The 19450-nt window shown below is 45.5% G+C and overlaps 2 protein-coding genes across 2 annotated transcripts; one reads left to right on the forward strand and one right to left on the reverse strand.

Annotated features, from left to right (window-relative positions):
• Positions 1-9033: 9033 nt before the first annotated feature.
• Positions 9034-9729, reverse strand: LOC136521211 (uncharacterized). Its single transcript, XM_066514921.1, has 2 exons — positions 9558-9729; positions 9034-9200 (listed from the first exon to the last, which is right to left on the reverse strand). The coding sequence occupies exons 1-2, from the start codon at positions 9727-9729 to the stop codon at positions 9034-9036; spliced, it is 339 nt and encodes a 112-aa protein (XP_066371018.1).
• An 8983-nt stretch (positions 9730-18712) lies between these two features.
• On the forward strand, positions 18713-19321 carry LOC136521212 (uncharacterized). Its single transcript, XM_066514922.1, has one exon. It carries the CDS (start codon positions 18713-18715, stop codon positions 19319-19321), a length of 609 nt encoding a protein of 202 aa, XP_066371019.1.
• The last annotated feature ends 129 nt before the right edge of the window (positions 19322-19450 follow it).

Genomic DNA, 19450 nt, shown 5'->3' on the forward strand with positions numbered 1-19450 from the left:
TCTTCCTGATGGCACAATGATGCGCAGCCTATACTCAAGGGGACAGAGGCCGCACTATACCCGATTCGTCAAGCCATTCTTACGCCAATAAAGGTAACCACTAACAAGCTAGAAAATATCCTCATACTGAGCTAAAGCCAGAGCCATGTAGCCCTCACAGCTGTACTATAAGTCTTAGATGATCACTTACAGATAAGTCCTTAGGGAGAGGAATCTGAAGCATTTAGAAAGTAGCTAAACACTCTAGCCCCCTGTTTCCAAGTTGCTAAAAAGTTATATTTTAATGTTTATTGCATATACCATTAGTCAAGTTATAAGATCATGGTTGAATTGAGCACTAGTAAAGCTACCCAATGCATATCCCATAGGTGACAAGGTTTAAGTTCAATTCTAGGGAATCCATATCAAGATGACACACGCAACATGAATTTAATAAATTAAAGTGAATATGAAACAAGGATGATCCCATGCTATACTTGCCTTGAGCAAAGTACTCCTGCTGGTCAGTCACATCAAAGTAATACTCTTGGTCTTCCACGAATTGCTCACCGTCTATACTCGATAATCACAGTAACATACAAGCATCCATGAGCAATCATGCGTAGCAAACAAAAGCTATAGATTAGAACAGTACACCAATATCATAAAATCAAGATGAAAAGTTTGGAAAATGAATCTACGTCTCGCTACGATCACACAGACGCGAATATCATAAAAATCGGAGCTAAAACAAATAAGTTATGAATTAAACAAGTTTTCCTTTAGTAAAATAATAGATTAAATCTAACCTCGAATTTTAAAAGTTTAAAACCTACATGGTAGTAGTATGAACATGTAGATTATAAAATTACGAACCTAACGAAAGTTGAATGGATTAAATCAGAGTTAAAACGAAGATTTTATGGCTAAAACAAATCTAGTGGCAAAACTGTAAATAGCCGAAAACGTATTTTCAATCTAACCGAACCAAAGTACGCTTTCAAAAGAAGAAAACGAAATCTGAAAAAAATGCTTCTTGGTCTTCCACGAATTGCTCACCGTCTATACTCGATAATCACAGTAACATACAAGCATCCATGAGCAATCATGCGTAGCAAACAAAAGCTATAGATTAGAACAGTACACCAATATCATAAAATCAAGATGAAAAGTTTGGAAAATGAATCTACGTCTCGCTACGATCACACAGACGCGAATATCATAAAAATCGGAGCTAAAACAAATAAGTTATGAATTAAACAAGTTTTCCTTTAGTAAAATAATAGATTAAATCTAACCTCGAATTTTAAAAGTTTAAAACCTACATGGTAGTAGTATGAACATGTAGATTATAAAATTACGAACCTAACGAAAGTTGAATGGATTAAATCAGAGTTAAAACGAAGATTTTATGGCTAAAACAAATCTAGTGGCAAAACTGTAAATAGCCGAAAACGTATTTTCAATCTAACCGAACCAAAGTACGCTTTCAAAAGAAGAAAACGAAATCTGAAAAAAATGCTTTGGACTGTGGGTTAAGACTCAGATAATTATAAGGGTTTTTTTGCAAAACTTACAGCGAAGGGGTATCGGCCATCCACGGCCGCTGGATTAGAATTGGGTGGCCAGGATTAAATCGGGCGGTGTAGGAGACGATGGCGGCGTCCAGAACATGACGGGCGTGGCGGCGCCATGGCTGGTGAGGCGATGGGCTCACCGGAGACATCGGTTTAGGGCCTACGGTGCATGGTTTGAAGAACGGGAAAGTCCAGGAGAGAGAGGGGGTGACGGCGGGCTCACCTGGAGCTACCTCGGTGGCGGAGAGGGAACAGGGAGGCTGCGGTACTCCACGAGGCAGACGGCAGATCTCCTTCTGTGACTGCGGCTCAGAGGCAGGTCAATAGTTGGCTCTGAGGCGCTATAGGGAGGAGGCGTGGGCTCGGCCAGCTATTTAAGAGGCGCTGGGACTTGGGAGGCATGCCACCATGAGGACCCATGGCGTGGACGGAGTCAGACGGCGGCGGTGTCCGGCTCGGTTACGCTCGAGAGGATGAAGATGCCCTGACGGACGAGCCCGGCGCATCAGTGGGTAGGAGGCGCGGCACGACGTTGCATGCGGAGCTAGACCGGCTGCCTTGCTAGGCCGCCGCGGGAAGAGAGAGGGAGAGCGCGCCGGTGCAGGCCAAGAGCGGAGAGAGAGCGCGGCAGCGCGGAGAGGAAAAACGGGCCGGCAAAGTTGGGCCGCGGGGAAGAAACAGGCCATGCGGTGGAAAAGAGAGAGGCAGGCCGACTGGGCCGAGAAATCCATTTTTCCTTTTTCTAATTTTTCCCAAGCAATTTCAAAATCAATTTTGAATGCAAATTCAATTCAACTTGGAACCTGATTTTCAAACCAAGCAATACAAAAAGACATGCAGCGGCATGAATGCACATACATGATTGTGACCTTATATTTGATTTTATTTTTATAAAAAATATTATTTTCCTAAATTCAAATGCTCACAAAAATGCATAATAAAGCAATTTCCACTATTTAAAATATTGCAAATTTTAGGGTGTTACACCTATTCCCATCCCGCATCACAACGTACAGATATTTGCATGGGAGGGTGAAGTCTGGTAGCTGTACGTGTACATTAGGAGGCGTTGCTTTGGAGAAAGAATTAATGGTTCAGATCAAAGGATGCAACCATTGGGTTTTCCAGCAGGCGCAATACAAGTTGAAACATGTTAGCACTGGCGTATGCAGCCTTTGCTCTATTTCAGGGTCGACTCAGATATCAGCCATTACTCCCTGAGTCCCCTTACTTAAATGTTGGAGGTGTATATATGGGAGATCCCCCAAGAGGGGCTAGCTACTTGATACAAAAATATTGCATATACCAATGTGTTGTAGAGTGTCACTCTCTCAAATGAAAAAAGGCAGAATTTGATGCAGTGTCCAGTGCATATTGCCGGGGTAGGAATAGGAGGCATCGGGAAACACACTGCCAGTGCTTCTTGGGGCAGTACTACATATTTCTCTAGTATGTCTACATGTTTCTTGGGACATCTAGGAAGACAGACACCGAATTCTGGCAGACTAGCATCTGCTACATTTCTCCTTTCGTTTGGACTCATTCAGTCATCTAAATATTGCACTCAGTACGTGTGGTATTGGCATTGTTGAAATATGAAGTGAATGCATAATACTCAAGTTTTTCCCGGTTGAAGTGGTCAATGCATAATACTCAATAAAATAAGTATTCAAGCCAGAGGTCTTACATTCAAATTCTAGCTAGCGCAATAAAATAAAATAATTATTGCTCGCTCCTATTTCACGCATAAGGTTTAATGGAGCCTACACATGAGGGTGAGTGTTGAAATATAAAGTGAATTGTCCACCTTTATTATCATCTTAATTAAACCTTTTGATTTAACTGGTTGGTGCATATAACTCATATGGTATCTCAGGACTAGAGGTCTCCATTTTGAACTCCTAGCTAGAGCAATTAAATTAATAATTGTTACTTACTCCTATTTCACATCAAGGTTAACTGTCCACCTTCCTTATCAGTAAACTCAATGCCGCCGATATGATTCCTGAGAACATTTTGGTTATCTGCTCCTTTACTTGTAGTAAAAGTTTTCAATTAACAGTCAATTTATCATAAGAATGAAAATACCTACAAAAACATACCACTTGTACGGCACCTAAATTCCCAAACCTATGCTATTTCATTTTCACATCTATCGATATGAGGAGTTATCTGTTTTTTGTTGTCATTAAGTTCATTCCTTACTAATCGTGCTAACCTTTTAAGAATCCAGAGCTGTACTAGTGCTATATAGATGCAGTAGTATGTTAATTGTTGTTTCATCAATACTTACATAATAGGTCACCGACAACTATGATAAACTTTCATCAGTTCGATGAAGAAGTATCCCAAATACCATGCATGCGCCTTCTCCGGTGTCGGTGGTCAGTAGTCAGTAGATCATGTGGACATTGTTATGGGCTTATAGCTGCTCTCCCATATTCTGGAAATGAGGCCATCATGTGAGGTATTCAGTACATTTTATTGACAAGTTGACAGGACTGCTTCAGCATTCGGTTGAGATGCTGAAACTCATGGCTCTTAATATCTATGTACTAGCCACGTTGTTGCATTTACATACTGCAGAACTAAGGCGTAGAGGAGGTAGGCGATCTGTTACTGCAACAACCACTAGAATGACGATGAGGGCAACAGATCAATAGGCGCTGCCCCTGGCAGAGATCAATCTCTCAGGGGGCACGCGTTGCGGAAGCGATGTCTATATGCTTTGGATTAGAACTTGAATCGTGATACCATGTATTTCTAAGCCTCGTGGGCAGATTATATAGGAGTACATTGCTTAAGGGGCAAACAACCAGCTTTGGAGATAAGGCAAGCCGGGATTATAAGATCCTAATTTACCATATCTGGAGATATCCTAATATACTCTATTACTTTGCTCTATTTTGGCATCCGCTAGTACACAAAATATCTTTACTGACGGTACTTTTTATATTTGTACTAGCACTTTGAGCAACCGCCGGCGTGAAAGGCTAGTAAAAATCAACAAACTTTACTTGCGTCACCTAAGAACCGCCACTATAAATATTTACAATAGCGATTTTCTTAAGAAAACCAGAAAACCACCACTGTAAATGATTTTTTAGAAATTGCAAATCGGGCCTCGAAAAATAGCAATAATTTTTATGTGAGGCCCACACTAGGGAACCACACATGGTCTTTAGTTTTTTTTATCATTTTCGTGAGAAATACGCGCATATGTGGTTTCCAGGAATCAAACTTAGAACCTCAGTCCTCGCACATTACACCCCTTACCACTACACCCCCAAAGTCACTTGTGACTTAAGAGTAGTAATATTCTCTTAGTATTGACTCCACTCGCTTTTGAAATGGAGATTTGAAGCACTAAATGAATTCAAATGGAAAAGTTTCAACTATAAAATTTTAGATCTCATCGAGATCTACAACTTTGCTTTTGATTGTTTTTCCATTCAAGGTCATTTGAGAAATTCAAAAAAAAAAAAAATTTAAAATCATTAATTTTAAAACATAACTCTGGAGACCTAAATGATTTCAAATGAAAAAAATAGTCAACTACAAAGTTGTAGATCTTTTCAATTACTACAACTTGTTCAGACCATTTCTCTATCCGAGATCATTTGCAAAATTCAAAAAAATTAATTTCAAATTACTTATAGTGGCGCTAGGTTAAGAGAACCGTCAGTACAAAAATAGCTAGTAAAAATGGATTTACACTGACGGTTCATAGCCACGGCCCACAATTTCATTTCTACTAGTTCCTATACGAACCGTCAGTAAAAAGAATCACAAGCGCCAGTAAAAATTGATTGTGTACTAGTGGTCGACTCATATACCAACCATGCTCCCCTTACTTAAATGTTGGAGGAGTATATATGGGAGACCCCCCAAGAGGAGCTAGCTACCTGATACCAATGTGTTGTAGAGTGTCACTCTCAAATGAAAAAGGGGAAGGATTTGATGCAGCGTCTAGTGCATATTGTTGGGGTAGGAATAGGAGGCGTCGGAAGACACACCACCAATGGTTCTTGGGGTATTAGCACATATTTCTCTAGTATGTCTAGGTTGAGATTGCGATCCAGTCTTGCATCAAGCAGGAGCTACGATTGGAGTGTGAGCTGCCTTTGAAGCGTGAGGCATGGAAGCAACAGCTGCAAGAGGAGCGCACAGCTAGGCAGAAGGAACATGAGGCCAGGATGCAGGAACAGAATGAACACAAAGATGAAGGTGCCTACTTCAATAATGTCATGTCGGTCAGTTCGTTCTTTCAATACTTGATGATGAGATTCTGTAACTTACAGCTAAATCCTAGCACATGACATGAATTTCATAGCTGTAATTAGGCACTGACTTAACATTTTTATGGTAGTTCAGATGCTTGAAACTTGCTTGGACAAAATAATTCTACTAGTTTCATCTTACTAGGAGGTTCATACAAGGAATTAAATCAGCTAATGAGTTTTTAATGTCATTACACCGGTTGTAATGATTATTTTTCTATCTTTACGCAGGCCATTCAACAACAGCTACATCCGAGGGCGTGTTTGCGCACCTGGACCAGCACGGCCTAGCCAGCCCAAACGGACCAGGCGTGGGCAGGCCTTCCCCAACTGCTGCAACGCAGCTTGTTTGCGCACCTGTACGGATTCAGCCCGGCCTAGGCGAGCTGGTGTTTGTGACCCAATACTCAGCCGGGCTCAAACGCCAACCGCCACCAACTACCGAGCACAGATTGTGTTTGCCAGCTGCTGTGCTCGGCCTGGCCCAAAGAGAAGGAAGAACAGCATGATCAATAGAGAAGCAAACACTTTGAATGAAAATGTACAAAAGACATAGGCCTCAGACTAATTCCATTTAATCAACACATATATTGCCGGCTACATTGCATAATCAAAGAAGCAAACTAAGAACAGTAGCAGAATTAAGTAGTTTGGCAAGCCGAGAAGGGCAACAAGTTAACAGAAAAGAGAGTACATGAATCAAAGTGGCATGTAGCCAGCTAATGCAGTCATCCTATTGTGTCATCATCGGCCTAATTAAAACAACAGCTGTGGCACATGAACAGCTTGAGTGACAGACCAACTACAACCATAAACAAGATCAAGATGACAGCATTTTTGCAACAGCCTTGCAGCCCAGGTGAATGAGGACAGATTTCAGAACCTTGAGTTGTCACCAGTTCATGGAATGCTGATGCATCCCCATGAGGGGCATCAATTGGTAACAGCAAGGGTTCTTGAGGTACCCTTGCATTAAAATCTCTAAGAGCATCATCATAGTTGTTGTACTTCTGATAGATAACCCCTTCTTCCCTAAGCACTTGCTTAACACACTCATACCATGTAAAATAAATCCCAGGTTTCTTCCCTTCAAAGACCACATAGTAAGGAGGCATTCTCCGAAACCAACCAAATGTAGAACATGTAAGTGGTCTGAATGACATGCCTCAGTCGACCATTCAGTTTGAATGATAGTGAACATCATCGGCTACTTGATAAAAAAATAGCCTCAGCTTAGTAGTTTGATAGTTTTTTTTTCTTGTTTAGTCATTGGTGGCTACCAAGAATTGTAAGAACCAAATAAAGAGGCAAATAAACAACAGTTGCACTCACTGCCATACAGACCTTTTGATCAGTTGCACTCACTGCCATCAGCCATCACAAGAGGATGTTGTTGCTATGGAGTACAACTGAGCATAAGTGTAGAATGAAAGGATAGGCAAATAAAGAACAAAGCACAACAACAAAACCATCAAAACAAGAATAAGGTAGCCACCTCATGTTTGTTTTATGCATCATAGGCCTTTAAATCCCATAGTTACCACCAGGGCATAAACAACACAAATAGGTAACTAGTTATCAAATAAAAAGTAGCCAACAGAGGCTACAAATAAGTTTCTTACAATACCAAGTTCAGCCCAACAACCAAGGGCTCAAATGTTCTCAAATCCTTGCCTATTGTTAGCCACCCTCCTAGGCAAACTACACCATCAAGGTCAGGTGTCAAAAGAACAAGCAGACTGCACAAAAGCTCCTGTTGTCAAAAGAAGAGAGAGTGGGTGAGGGGAGTGGAGGAACTATACATCTCTACAGTCAACCCCCTCCTGGCCTTCTAGCCCTTCATGTGTAGTGGAACTACACATAGTAGTTTTTGGCCAGGAAGGTCCTAAGCCAAAGAGCCCTGTGGGCATCACTCATGTTCACAAAGCCCCTGCATTGGGCCTTGTTGTCTAGGAGGAAGGTGTAGGCAACAATAAGTGCCTCCTCACTGAAGCTAGGCATCTCCATCACAGCAAGGTATAGATTGGCATCAACATGGGCAGGTCTAGTCTCCCTAAGAGCATTGGCCACATTGTTCACAGCATCTGACATGTTAGTCGACATGAGCATCTCCTCCTCAGAGAAGTTCCCTCTCTTCCTCTTTGGGCCAGCAGTTGAGGAGGTAGGAAGCAGTTCAGTGGCCTTGCTATCCCCTCCCTATTCACTGGGAACTATGGTCTGGGTCAAAGGAGGACCATCAGCCTTGGCACCAACACTGTCAGCCTGGTTCTGCCCTAAGGCTTCACCAGACCCAAGTGCAAACTTGCCTGTGGCCATGGCATTAGCAAAGATAGCCTCCATCTCAGTGTAGAACCTAATAGGGCAGTTAAGAAACTCTACATCTTTAGGATGGTCCTGTAGGGTTGGGCAAATGTAGTTTAAGAAAGGCAAATGTAGGTAGTCAAGGCAAAGACGAGATCAAATTGCTACCTTACAGTGGCCAAGGTAGTGCTCTTGCTCAAGCATGATAGCATGAGCCTGGTCATCCCAAAGAGCACCACTAAGGTCCTTCAGCTTGCTCACCCTAGCCCATTTCTGCCTCCACTTTCTCAAGTGGTTGTACACTTGAGTTGGGCTAACAACCTCCCCACAGAACAGCTTGAGGGCTTTGGCCACAGAATTCACATCTTTGTCCTTGAAAACCTTGTCAGGCCTGCTACCATCACTAACAAGGGTAGCCATCCTCCTTAGCACAAAGCCAGAGGTGGTGTTGGTCCACCTTATTGCCCTCATAGCCCCATTCCTAGCCATAGGAGCAGCAACATCAACAGGGTTTGCTGCACCTAGAGCAGCACCAGCACCAGCTACAACAGGGGCAGAACCACCATTGATGAGCTGCTCCATCACTGAAGTACCAGCAACAAACCCACCCTCAAATGCACCTGAATCCATCCTAGGGCTGGCATGTAATGAAATCAACAACAAAATGAATCAAGAACAGACTGACAGCAATATTAACAGTTGCATGAATAAACAACAGACTGACAGATCATGAAGAACAGAATGATTCAAGAACAGATTGACAGTAAGATTAACAACAACAGAATGAATGAAGCATAAAATTGGTCTCAGCTTTGTCCACCAAATTATTACATCACCATGACACACACATGAGTTCCATAGCAGGGTACAAAAGCTAAATTCAAGAACATATTACATCAAATAGTGTTTGTTCCCCTCCATTTCCACATAGCATTGCAAATGGCATCCCTTATTTCAGTCATGTCAACAGAGTCTTGGTCCAGATGGGCTGGGGGCAGGTTGGTTGGATCAGCAGAAGCAGTGAAACCTTCCTCATCAGGCACTACTTCATCAATGCCAAAACCTAGGATCCAGTTGTGCAAAATGGCACAGGCAACTACAAGCTTCACTTGTGTCCTATACTTGTGGAAGGGTTTGTTGTCCAAGATCCTAAACCTGCCCTTCAGTGCACCTATAACCCTCTCCACAGTCACTCTAAGTGATGAGTGCCTAAGGTTGTAGAGCTCCCTTGCATTGGTGGGCCTGTTCCTTGGGCCATACTTAGACAAATGGTACCTAACCCCCCTGTAGGGAGGTAGGAAACCATTTTTGCATGCATACCCAGCATCTACCAAGAACATTTTACCTACACAAGACATCTACTGTGAGAGTGTGTGTTAATAGGCCATGGAATATGTAATTAGTGTTGGTGTGCAATTACCTTTTGGCAAACTCAAGCCATCTTCCCTGGCTACAGCATCTGCCAAAACAGTTGCATCATGGGCAGAGCCCTCCCACCCAGCCAGGACATAAGTGAATTTCATATCACAATTTGCAGCTACCATCATATTTTGGGTGGGATCCTTTTTCCTACCCCTGAAAGCTTGTTGCATGCGCCTAGGAACCCTTGCTAGGAAATGAGTGCCATCTATAAAGCCAATGACATTCTAAAAAGCATGGGTCAGTCATTGCAACGGGTCTAATGTAACTAATGAACCTAGGGTATACAATTACCTTAAAATATGGATTCCATGTATGGCTTCCAAGAATCTTTGGGTGAGTGGTAGTGCTAGCTGGCTTTATCATTTCATTCCTAAGCTCACCCACAGCATACAACACCTGATGGAAGTGCTTGTGGACAGTTTGGATGGACCTCCTAAAGGACTGGTGGACAACCCTAAATCTTTGGTTGTGCCCTACAACATGTAAAAACATGGCAACCTGCTCTTCTACTGACACCCTCTCCCTATCAGTGACAAGACTCCTCTCTCTAAAAGTTCTCACTAACTTAAAAAAAAGCAGCTCTCTTCATCCTAATCATAGAAATACACTCTGAATTAGTGGAGTTGTATATCATTCTCAGTGTTCTCTGTCTGTGCTGTTCATTTTCATCCCTAATCAGGGCCAGTGCTATAGGATCAGGCAGTGGGGTTTTAGGTTCAGGGGTTTTCCTTTTAGCCTAGTGGATACAAAGGAAACCATAACAACAGTCAAGGCAACTGCCTTCCTACACAGCATGTCACGGCTCAAAGACAGATCCATCTACAAGCATGTAAAAATGTAACATGATTTCAGCTTAATGTACCCTGCTAGGCATCAACATGAATGTGAAATGAATGCATATGAACAAAAGCACGGCTACATCTTGTATGTGATGCCTCCCTAGTGCTAAATTTGGACAACATCATCGACCAATGATGGAACAAAAAACTCAGAGCAATAGTAATCAGAAATAGATCAACATCCCTAACAGATCAAGAACAGCAAGGTACAAGTAACACTAACAACTGCATCAAACAGTTATGAACAGCAAGGTACAATACTAATCTGAAACAGATCAACAACCCTAATAGATCACGATCCCAACAGATCAAGAACAGCAAGGTACAAGTAACCCTAATAGGAGCATGAAGCAGTTATAACAAGTATGAAACCCTAACAGATCATGAACAGCAACGAACAAGAAACCCTAAGAACTTCAAGAAGCACCACAAAAAAGAAGATTGAGGGTCGATTTCACCTTGGCTCAGGGTCCAAACAATGGAGAGGAGGCAGATCTGGAAGTAGAGGATGCAGATCGGGAAGAAGACGAAGCAGATGCGGACGGAGAAGAAGAGGAACACCGCCGCCACGGAGTCCTAGCAGCAGCCAGAGCGGGGACGCGGCGAAGAACCTCGGCGCCGGTGACCGAACCCACAACCAGCCGGAGGTCGCCGCCGCCACCATGCACCACCACTCACCGCCGGTCTCTCACAAGGGAGGTGGAAGAGCAGGCACCGAGTGGAAGAAGGAGAGAGTGGAGAGTGGGAACCCGTATATAAAGGTCGGCGAAATCACCGCCATTTCGCTTCGCGTGCGGCGGCCAGAGCAGGAGCGGGGAGCGGCGACGCGCGCGAAGAAGTTTCCCCTTCCCGCCAGAGCCCGCGCGAGCCACCCCGCCGCCGCCCAAAATCGCCTGCGTGCGCCGCCACGAGCTCGGCTCCAAAGAAACGAGGGTTTTGGTCGTTTCCAGAGGGCCAGGCGGAGAGGGCGTTTTTGGCTCTGGGAAGCCAGGCTCGCTCGCGGGCCACGACCACAAACATGGCAAGTTGCAGCCCACGGGCGTAGCCGGGCCTCCGGGCCAGGGTCGCAAACGCGCCCTGAATCTACCTCCTCGCCCAGTCCCACGACAGATTCAGTTATCAAACTAGGTAATGTATAGTACAAAATTGATGTAATGTTTACCCAAAAAATATATACCATGCCATCTTATGATTTGTTAACATGTTTTTCAGTCCACATCAAAACTGAAGACTAGCTAAAAAATCTGAAGAATACTTAATACCCAGTTGTGAAGAATACTCAATACTCAGTTGTGCAGAATACTCAATACCCAGTTGTGAAGAATACTCCATGAGATCTGTTTTAGTGTGATTATGACAGTTACTTTCATGTTATTAGTATTCCGAGACAAGTTACTCTAGGACATCTTAGTGTCTTCCTTGTGTACTATGCACATCTGACTTATGTACTATGCCCATTTGATTAAGGCATTATTGATATGGACAAATTGGTTAATTCCTTTGATTGGATTTGAGTTTCTCATATCGTCTTTTATGCTTATGGAAGGCTATGAAAAAATAGTATTAAAAAAACTTATGGAAGGCAACGAAAAAATAATATTAAAAAAAATTATGTGCAAATGAGTAGGATTAATTAGAGCTTTGTGATTGCATTTGGTGAATCTGATCTCCGAGTGCTAAGTGATAAAAAAAATACACGGTAAATGCAGCCGTTACCATGATGCAATTGTCCGTTAGCATATCGTTTCCTAGTGATGATGACCCCACACCGAGTAAACAGAAAGGCACAGGGAACTAGGAAATCTCCAAGCAAACAAATAGAAGCACTCGGTGCCTCCCACAGTTTCCCGAATAGACGACGCCGACGGTGACTTCCGTGTGTGAACGCTCGGAGAAGTCAGTTCCGTGTGCTTTCAGCACTAGCCCCGAGCGTTCTGGCCACTAGGAGAACCCCACCGATCTGGTAGTGCGCTTGGGTGTTGTGATGACCTCGTTTAGTAGACCATGCTGAAGGCAAAGCTCCGAAATTGGTCTTGTCTGGAACATAGGAATTTATATTCATGTGTTTTTCCTATGATATTAAATCGTTTCTCAAGAAATTGCAGTACAATTCTTATGAAATTCTTGTGTTCCACCTTGTGTTAAACTCAAATGCACTATGATAATATGGTTCAACAACTGCCTCCTTTGTATGGTTGCTGCACAAGATTGATCAAGTGGTGCATATTTATAACCGTCGAAAGCCGCCTCCTCTAAACGTGAACTAGAAGAGAGGTTGTTTGAGCCAACTCACTTGATTAGAAATCTACTCAGGAAACGTACATACCTAATTAGCCATGGTTTGCCACACCATCTCTGCACAAACTAATGATAAGATTCATACCTAGTGGACACCGTAGGACTCTAGGACCAAGAAACATTTAGGGATACACACACCAAATTTTGTCAGATTCCTTATGCTACATTTATCCTTTCTTTGGTGGACTCATTCAGTCATTTTAATGTTGCACACCATACGTGGGATGTTGGTACTGTTGAAATGTGAAGTAAATTTCCCACCATTATCATCAATTTTTTTTGGTTGAACTACTCGATGCATCAAACTCAATATATGGTATCAAGGCCAGAAGGCACATGAGTCTGCTTACTCTATTCACCCTGGGAGTACCAAGATGTATTTGGATCTAAAAGAGAAGTACTGGTGGTATAGACTGAAGAGAGATGTTGTTGAATATGTTGCTTATGTGATACATGTTAGAGAGTCAAAGCTGAACATCAAAGACCTATAGGATTATTACAACCAATGAAGATACCTAAGTGGAAGTGAAAAGAAGTTGGTATGGATTTTATTGTGGGGTTACCATGCACTCAGAGAGGTTATGATTCAATTTGGGTGACAGTGGATCGGTTAACGAAAGTCACTCACTTCTTACCGGTCAAGACTACCTATACTGGACCCCAATTGGCTGCATTATATATGAAAAGAATAGTATGTCTATATGTTGTTCCAAAGAAGATCGTGTCTGATAGAGGTACTCAATTTGCATCACACTTTTGGCAAACAGTACATACCTCATTGGGAACAAAGTTGAATTTTAGTACAGCATATCACCCTCAGATAGATGGGCAAACTAAGAGGATTAATCAGATATGAGAGGACATGTTGAGAGCTTGTGCATTGCAGTATGGTACAAATTGGGACAATAGTTTGCCTTATGCAGAGTTCTCGTATAACAACAGTTATAAGAAGAGTCTCAATATGGCACCTTTTGAAGCTTTGTATGGACGAAACTGTAGGACTTTGTTGTTTTGGAATTAGACTGGAGAAACTCAGGTGTTTGGACTAGATGTTTTAAGAGACGTAGAAGAGCAAGTAAGGATGATTAGGGATAACTTGAGAATAGCACAATCTCGACAGAAGAGTTATGCTGACACTCGGATGAGAGAATTGGTTTTCAAAGTCAGAGATTATGTTTACCTAAAGGTGTCACCTATAAGAGGTGTGAGAAGGTTTAACATGAAAGGAAAGTTAGCACCAAGGTATATTGGGCCTTTCAAGATTTTGGAGAGACATGGAGAAGTAGCTTATCAGTTGGAATTGCCTGAGAGCTTGTTAGGTGTACACGATGTGTTCCATGTGTCTCAATTAAAGAAATGTTTGTGTATCCCAGAGGAGCAGATACCGTTAGAAGAGCTTATAGTTAAGGAAGATCTCACTTATGAGGAATTTTCGGTAAAGGTTTTGGAGATGACAGAAAGGGTTACGAGGAGCCGAGTTATAAAGATGTGTAAGGTTCAGTGGAATCGGTATACAGAAGATGAGGCTACTTAGGAAAGAGAAGAGGATTTGAGGAAAACATACCCGTAGCTTTTTGAGTAAGCATCGTCTGAATCTCAGGGACGAGATTCATTTTAAGGGGGGTAGAATTGTAACACTCTAAAATTTGCTTGGTTTTAAAATAGGAGAAAATGATTTAATTATGCATTTTGTGAGCATTGAAATTTAGAAAAATAATAACTTTGTTAAAATTAAAATCAAATATAGGTCTACATACATGTCTATACATTCATGCTGCTGCATATTTTATTTGTGATGCTTTGGTTTGATTGGAATTTGCAATAGAATTTGAATTCAAGTTAAATTGGATTTGAAAATGTGTTAAGAAAATAGAAAAGAAGTTTTATTGTTTTCTTACCCTTCTATGCTTTCGGCCTGAATAGCCTAGCTCGGCCGTTTTCCCCGAGCGGCCTGCTCTCTTCTCCCCCACGGCCCAACAAGCTACCAGCCTAGCTTTGCCATGCCCGCTTGGTAGGAAGTGTGCCCGCACGCTCTTTCTCCCTCTCTGTCAGCACGGCCCCTCGCCTTGAGTCGCTGATAGGTGGACCCGCTCTATCAGCGTCGCCCTCTACCTTGAGTCGGCTTTGAGCTGGAGTCCTCATCATCGGTAAGTCTATGTCGTCTCCTCCCTTGCCTTGTGCCCCATGCCGCACCATGCCATAAATAGCAGCTGCTCGTGCCGCGCCGCCATCCCATCAAGGCCCTAGTCATGTGCGCCGCCATCGCTCGAGCCTCAGCAGCCCCAGAACCCTAATCCATCGCTGCCACTTCGATCTCTACCATCATTGAACTTTCACCACTGTAGCTTCATCCCTAAGCTTTGCAAGCCAGTAAGGAGTACACCGGTACCTCCCTTGCTCTCTCCCTCTGTCGGGGTCCAAGACTAGGGTACCCGAAGAGGAGGAGCTAATAACCATCAATGTTGATTCATCTGAGCGGTCATGAGCGCAACTACAGCTCTTGCCGACCCCTAGGTATGCGAGCTACACCTCGCTCGACCCCTAGGTCTGTGAGCTCCGCCTCGCCTAACCCCGGGGTCTGCGCTCTGCCTCACCTATCCTCTAGGGAGCACTCTGCCTCGCCTAACCCCAAGGCTACAGGCTCCACCTCGCTCGACCCCCAAGGGTTGGCTCTGCCTCGGCCGACACCAAGACCACAGGCTCTACCTCACGCAACACCCGAGGGTTGGCTCTGCCTCAACTGACACCAAGGCAGCAGGCTCTGCCTTGCCTGACCCTCGAGGGTTTGCTCCACTTCGCTCAACCCCTGAGGGTTGGCTCTGCCTCGGCCGACACCAAGGCCGTAGGCTCTGTCTTGTCCAACAAAGACCCATACCTCCGCCAACCACTCCAGGTCTAAGCGTATGGGCCTGTGTCAAGGCTTTGATGCTAGGGAAGTGACTGGTCCACCTTGATGTAGTCCATGACCCATGATGGGTCATACCTAGGAGGTCACATCAGGAACAACGTCGGGCATACCGGTGCTGTTCTGCCTAACCCCCGTACAAACACTGATGGGCGCATCAATTTGCCACGACGTCCACCAAGACGGAGTGGAGCGCCATGACTGGCAGACGACACCTACACATGGCGCCAGTGACAGACCGGGCCATGACGAGAACCTGTCCCTATTGATGTCTACAGGGGTCGGTGGGACCCACATAAAGGAGAAGAAGGACCCAGCGATCCTGAAGGACTTCTTCCTCTCATTCTCTCCTTTGTCCTCAGCTGTAACTCCTACTTTCCCTTGGCCTATAAAATTGGAAGCACGGCGTCCCATTATGGGACATCGGACTCAACTCAAATCGATTAGACCAATGATCAGAGCACATAGCACCTAGGCTTGACTCAAATCAGAGCTCATTGCAACACACACCACCAGAGACTTGGGACATGTCCCTCTCTCAACCGTTTATAACCCCTACTATGAACTTTCGGTGCTAGTAACACGAGCAACAGCAATGAACTAGACGTAGAGACATTCTACCCGAACCAGTATAAACTTTGTGTACTCTTAGCACACTATCTAGGCCAGACGCGCAATAATACAAATTTACTCATCGGTGGCAACTCAAAACACCAATAGTTGGCATGCCAGGTAGGGGCCTTTTGCGTGTCTCGACATCCACACTAGGACTCAGATGGCTAGTCACAACCTCAGCTGGCTCCTAGGTGCGCACGTGCGCTTCGAGGATCTGGACTTCATCATCATAATGGAGGGAGAGTTGTCAATGGCTTCCACATCCATCTGACCTCTCCACTCCACCGGTCTCGACGCAATCATCGAGGCGCTTGAGGAGCTATAGATGCATGCACCGGGGGCCCATGCCCCCAAAAGCACCTAGCTCCTCGACTTCGATATGGGAGGTTAGAGCACCAACTCGGCGCCTTCCTAGGACCCCGGTCGTCCTAGGACTTACGCCACCTCACCTTCTCGTTCGCCAACATCATGGCACAACTTGCCGAAGGGGAGCCACTCTCTCTAGAATGCCTCATTCAGAGCACCCCGACAGTGCTCCTGTCTGGTCTTCGCAACACCGCAAAGACCGATGGCCACCTTGTGGTGCAACACGCGCCTTCACCCCCCATGAACAACGAGCTCGTGGGGATGACCGAATACATCACGGAGTCTTTCCACGACCTCCTCATGGGAGAATTGGAGTCACCCTCCGACTCTGACTCCTGTAGGGGGAGTCATCATCCCTCTCATGCGAGTTTTGTGATGGGTACCCCTGATGGACACATCGAAAGTATCCATGGTGAGGAGGCTACCCCAATGAACGACCTCGACGATGAGGTCAAGGGGGACACAAGGGCCCCACCCCACCTACAGGTTGAGTAGCTGAAGGCCCATCACCTAGAGCTCAGGGAAGCATGACTCTAGCTCGAGCAGGAATACACAAAGCTTGATCGGGAGATCGAGCGCCATGAAGATGGTGGGCATGCGTGCGCCATGGCCTACGATGTAAGCCGGAGGATCATCATGGATGATAAAACCCTCCCGCACTTCACCCGGGTAAGCCAGAACATTGCTGCTACGGTGGCCTTGCTCTGTGGGCTTTTGGGGCCTACGACGCTAGAAGATCGTCAGGCCTACCGCGAGATTTGCACGCTGCTCGAGTGTGCGGTGGTGCAGTAGGCCAAGAGCTCACTATCTCGATGACGCGAGCTCGACGCCAGCCAGCATGCACCCTCAGAGCGACCCGATAAGGACGCATTAGTTCGCCAGGCGCTACAAGGCAGCAGGCTACGCACCACGGTTCTAGTGCATGAGCGTCTTAGCCACAACCGTGACATGCATGACACCCTCAACACACGTAGGCATACCTGTGGCGATGCAAGGGAGGGAGCTAGCCATGACTGTCACCCTCATCATGGAAGATGCTACAACAGTGGGGAGGATCAAAGCCCAAGCCTCGGCCTATTGGGGCCTCAGGCCTTCGGCCGACACATCCTCAATGCCGCCTTCCCACCAAGGTACCGACCACCAACCAACATCTAGAAATACTCTGGGAAACAAACCCTGCCCTGTGGCTTGAGGATTATCGGCTTGCCTGCCAAGCCGGTGGAGCAGATAATGATGATTTCATTATCTGCAACCTTCCACTGTTCCTGGCCGACTCGGCGTGAACATGGTTGGAACACCTTCTGCCCAAACAAATCCAAAGTTGGGCAGACCAGACGGAGATCTTCTTGGGGAATTTCTAGGGCACATACTAGCGCCCTAGGAACCCATGGGATCACAAGAACTACTGATAGAAGGCCAGAAAAACCCTTCATGGGTACATCCAGCGCTTTTCCCACCAGTGCAATGAGTTGCCCAATGTCATCGACACTGACATTATATTAGCTTTCCTGTCTAGGACCACCTGTGAGTCCCTGAATCACAAGCTAGGACATAAGGGCCTATGAACCACCAAAAAGCTCCTCAACATCGCCACCAGCCATGCCTTGGGCAAGGAGGCGGTAGGAGCAATCTTTGACTACCTCAAGGGCAAGGCAAAATGGGATGAGGACACCGGCGATGGCACCTCCTACCGTCCCATCAAGAAGAAGAACAAGCAGTGATGTGAGGGCTCTCTCATGGCCACCACCGACCACAGGAGGGTTGAAGCCCATAGAGGGTGCTCCAAGGCACTTCAAGAAGCTACTCAAGGGGCCATGGCTGAACCATGCCTTCCCCATCAAGCATTTGTACAATGACTATGGCCTCATGAAGCAGTTCTTGTCCAGAGGCTCCAACAAAGGGGAGCACAGGAAGGAACTCGAGCCACCACTAATGATGCCAAGGGGAGGGATGGTGGCTTTCCGATGCTAGATGGCTACCGCATAACCTTCGGAAGGTCAGCAGCCTATGACTGAGGTCTATATGGTCGAGCCAGCCATGCCTACCTTCCTTTGATAGTCGGAGTCCTCCATAACCTTCGATCGGACTGACCACCCGGTGAGCGTCCCACAACCCGGGAGATACCCGCTCATGGTCGACCCGATTGTTGGCACAAAGTGGCTCGCTAAGGTGCTGATGGATGGAGGCAGCGGCCTCAACATCATGTACACCGAGACGCTCAACGCTATGGGCATCGACCGAGCGCACATACGACCGACCGGAGCACCTTTCCATGATATCATGCTTGGAAAGAAGACCGTGCCACTTGGGCAGGTTGATCTACCCATCACCTTCAAGGGTCTGTCCAACTATAGGGTGGAGACCCTCACCTTTGAGGTGGTGGGGTTCCTTGGAACCTACCACTCCATCTTAGGACAACCATGCTATGCGAAGTTCATGGCCATCCCCAACTACACCTACCTAATACTAAAGATGTCAGGCCCAGGCGGGGTCATCACCATCAGCACCTCCTTCCAGTGTGCCTATGAGTGCAAGGGCGAGTGCTGCGATCATGCCGTGGCAATCGTCACCTCCAGAGAGATAGCGGCCATCAGGAAGGAGGTCACCAAAGAAGCACCCGACCCCAAGCAGTTCGCTAGGTCTTTCGAGCCAGCGGAGGGCACCAAGGAGGTCCTCATAGACCCTGGCAGCCCCGAGGGCAAGGTGGTGCGCATTGGCACCATGCTTTCCTCCAAATAGGAAAGCACGCTCGTCGGCTTCCTCTGCGCTAGTAGAGACATCTTTGCGTGGAAACCCTCAGACATGCCGAGCATTTTGAGGGAAGTCACCGAGCATGCCTTGAAGATCCACCTAGGCTCCAAGCCAGTG

This window comes from Miscanthus floridulus, chromosome 18, assembly GCF_019320115.1.
Source record: "Miscanthus floridulus cultivar M001 chromosome 18, ASM1932011v1, whole genome shotgun sequence".
In the NCBI taxonomy this organism is placed as follows: Eukaryota; Viridiplantae; Streptophyta; class Magnoliopsida; order Poales; family Poaceae; genus Miscanthus; species Miscanthus floridulus.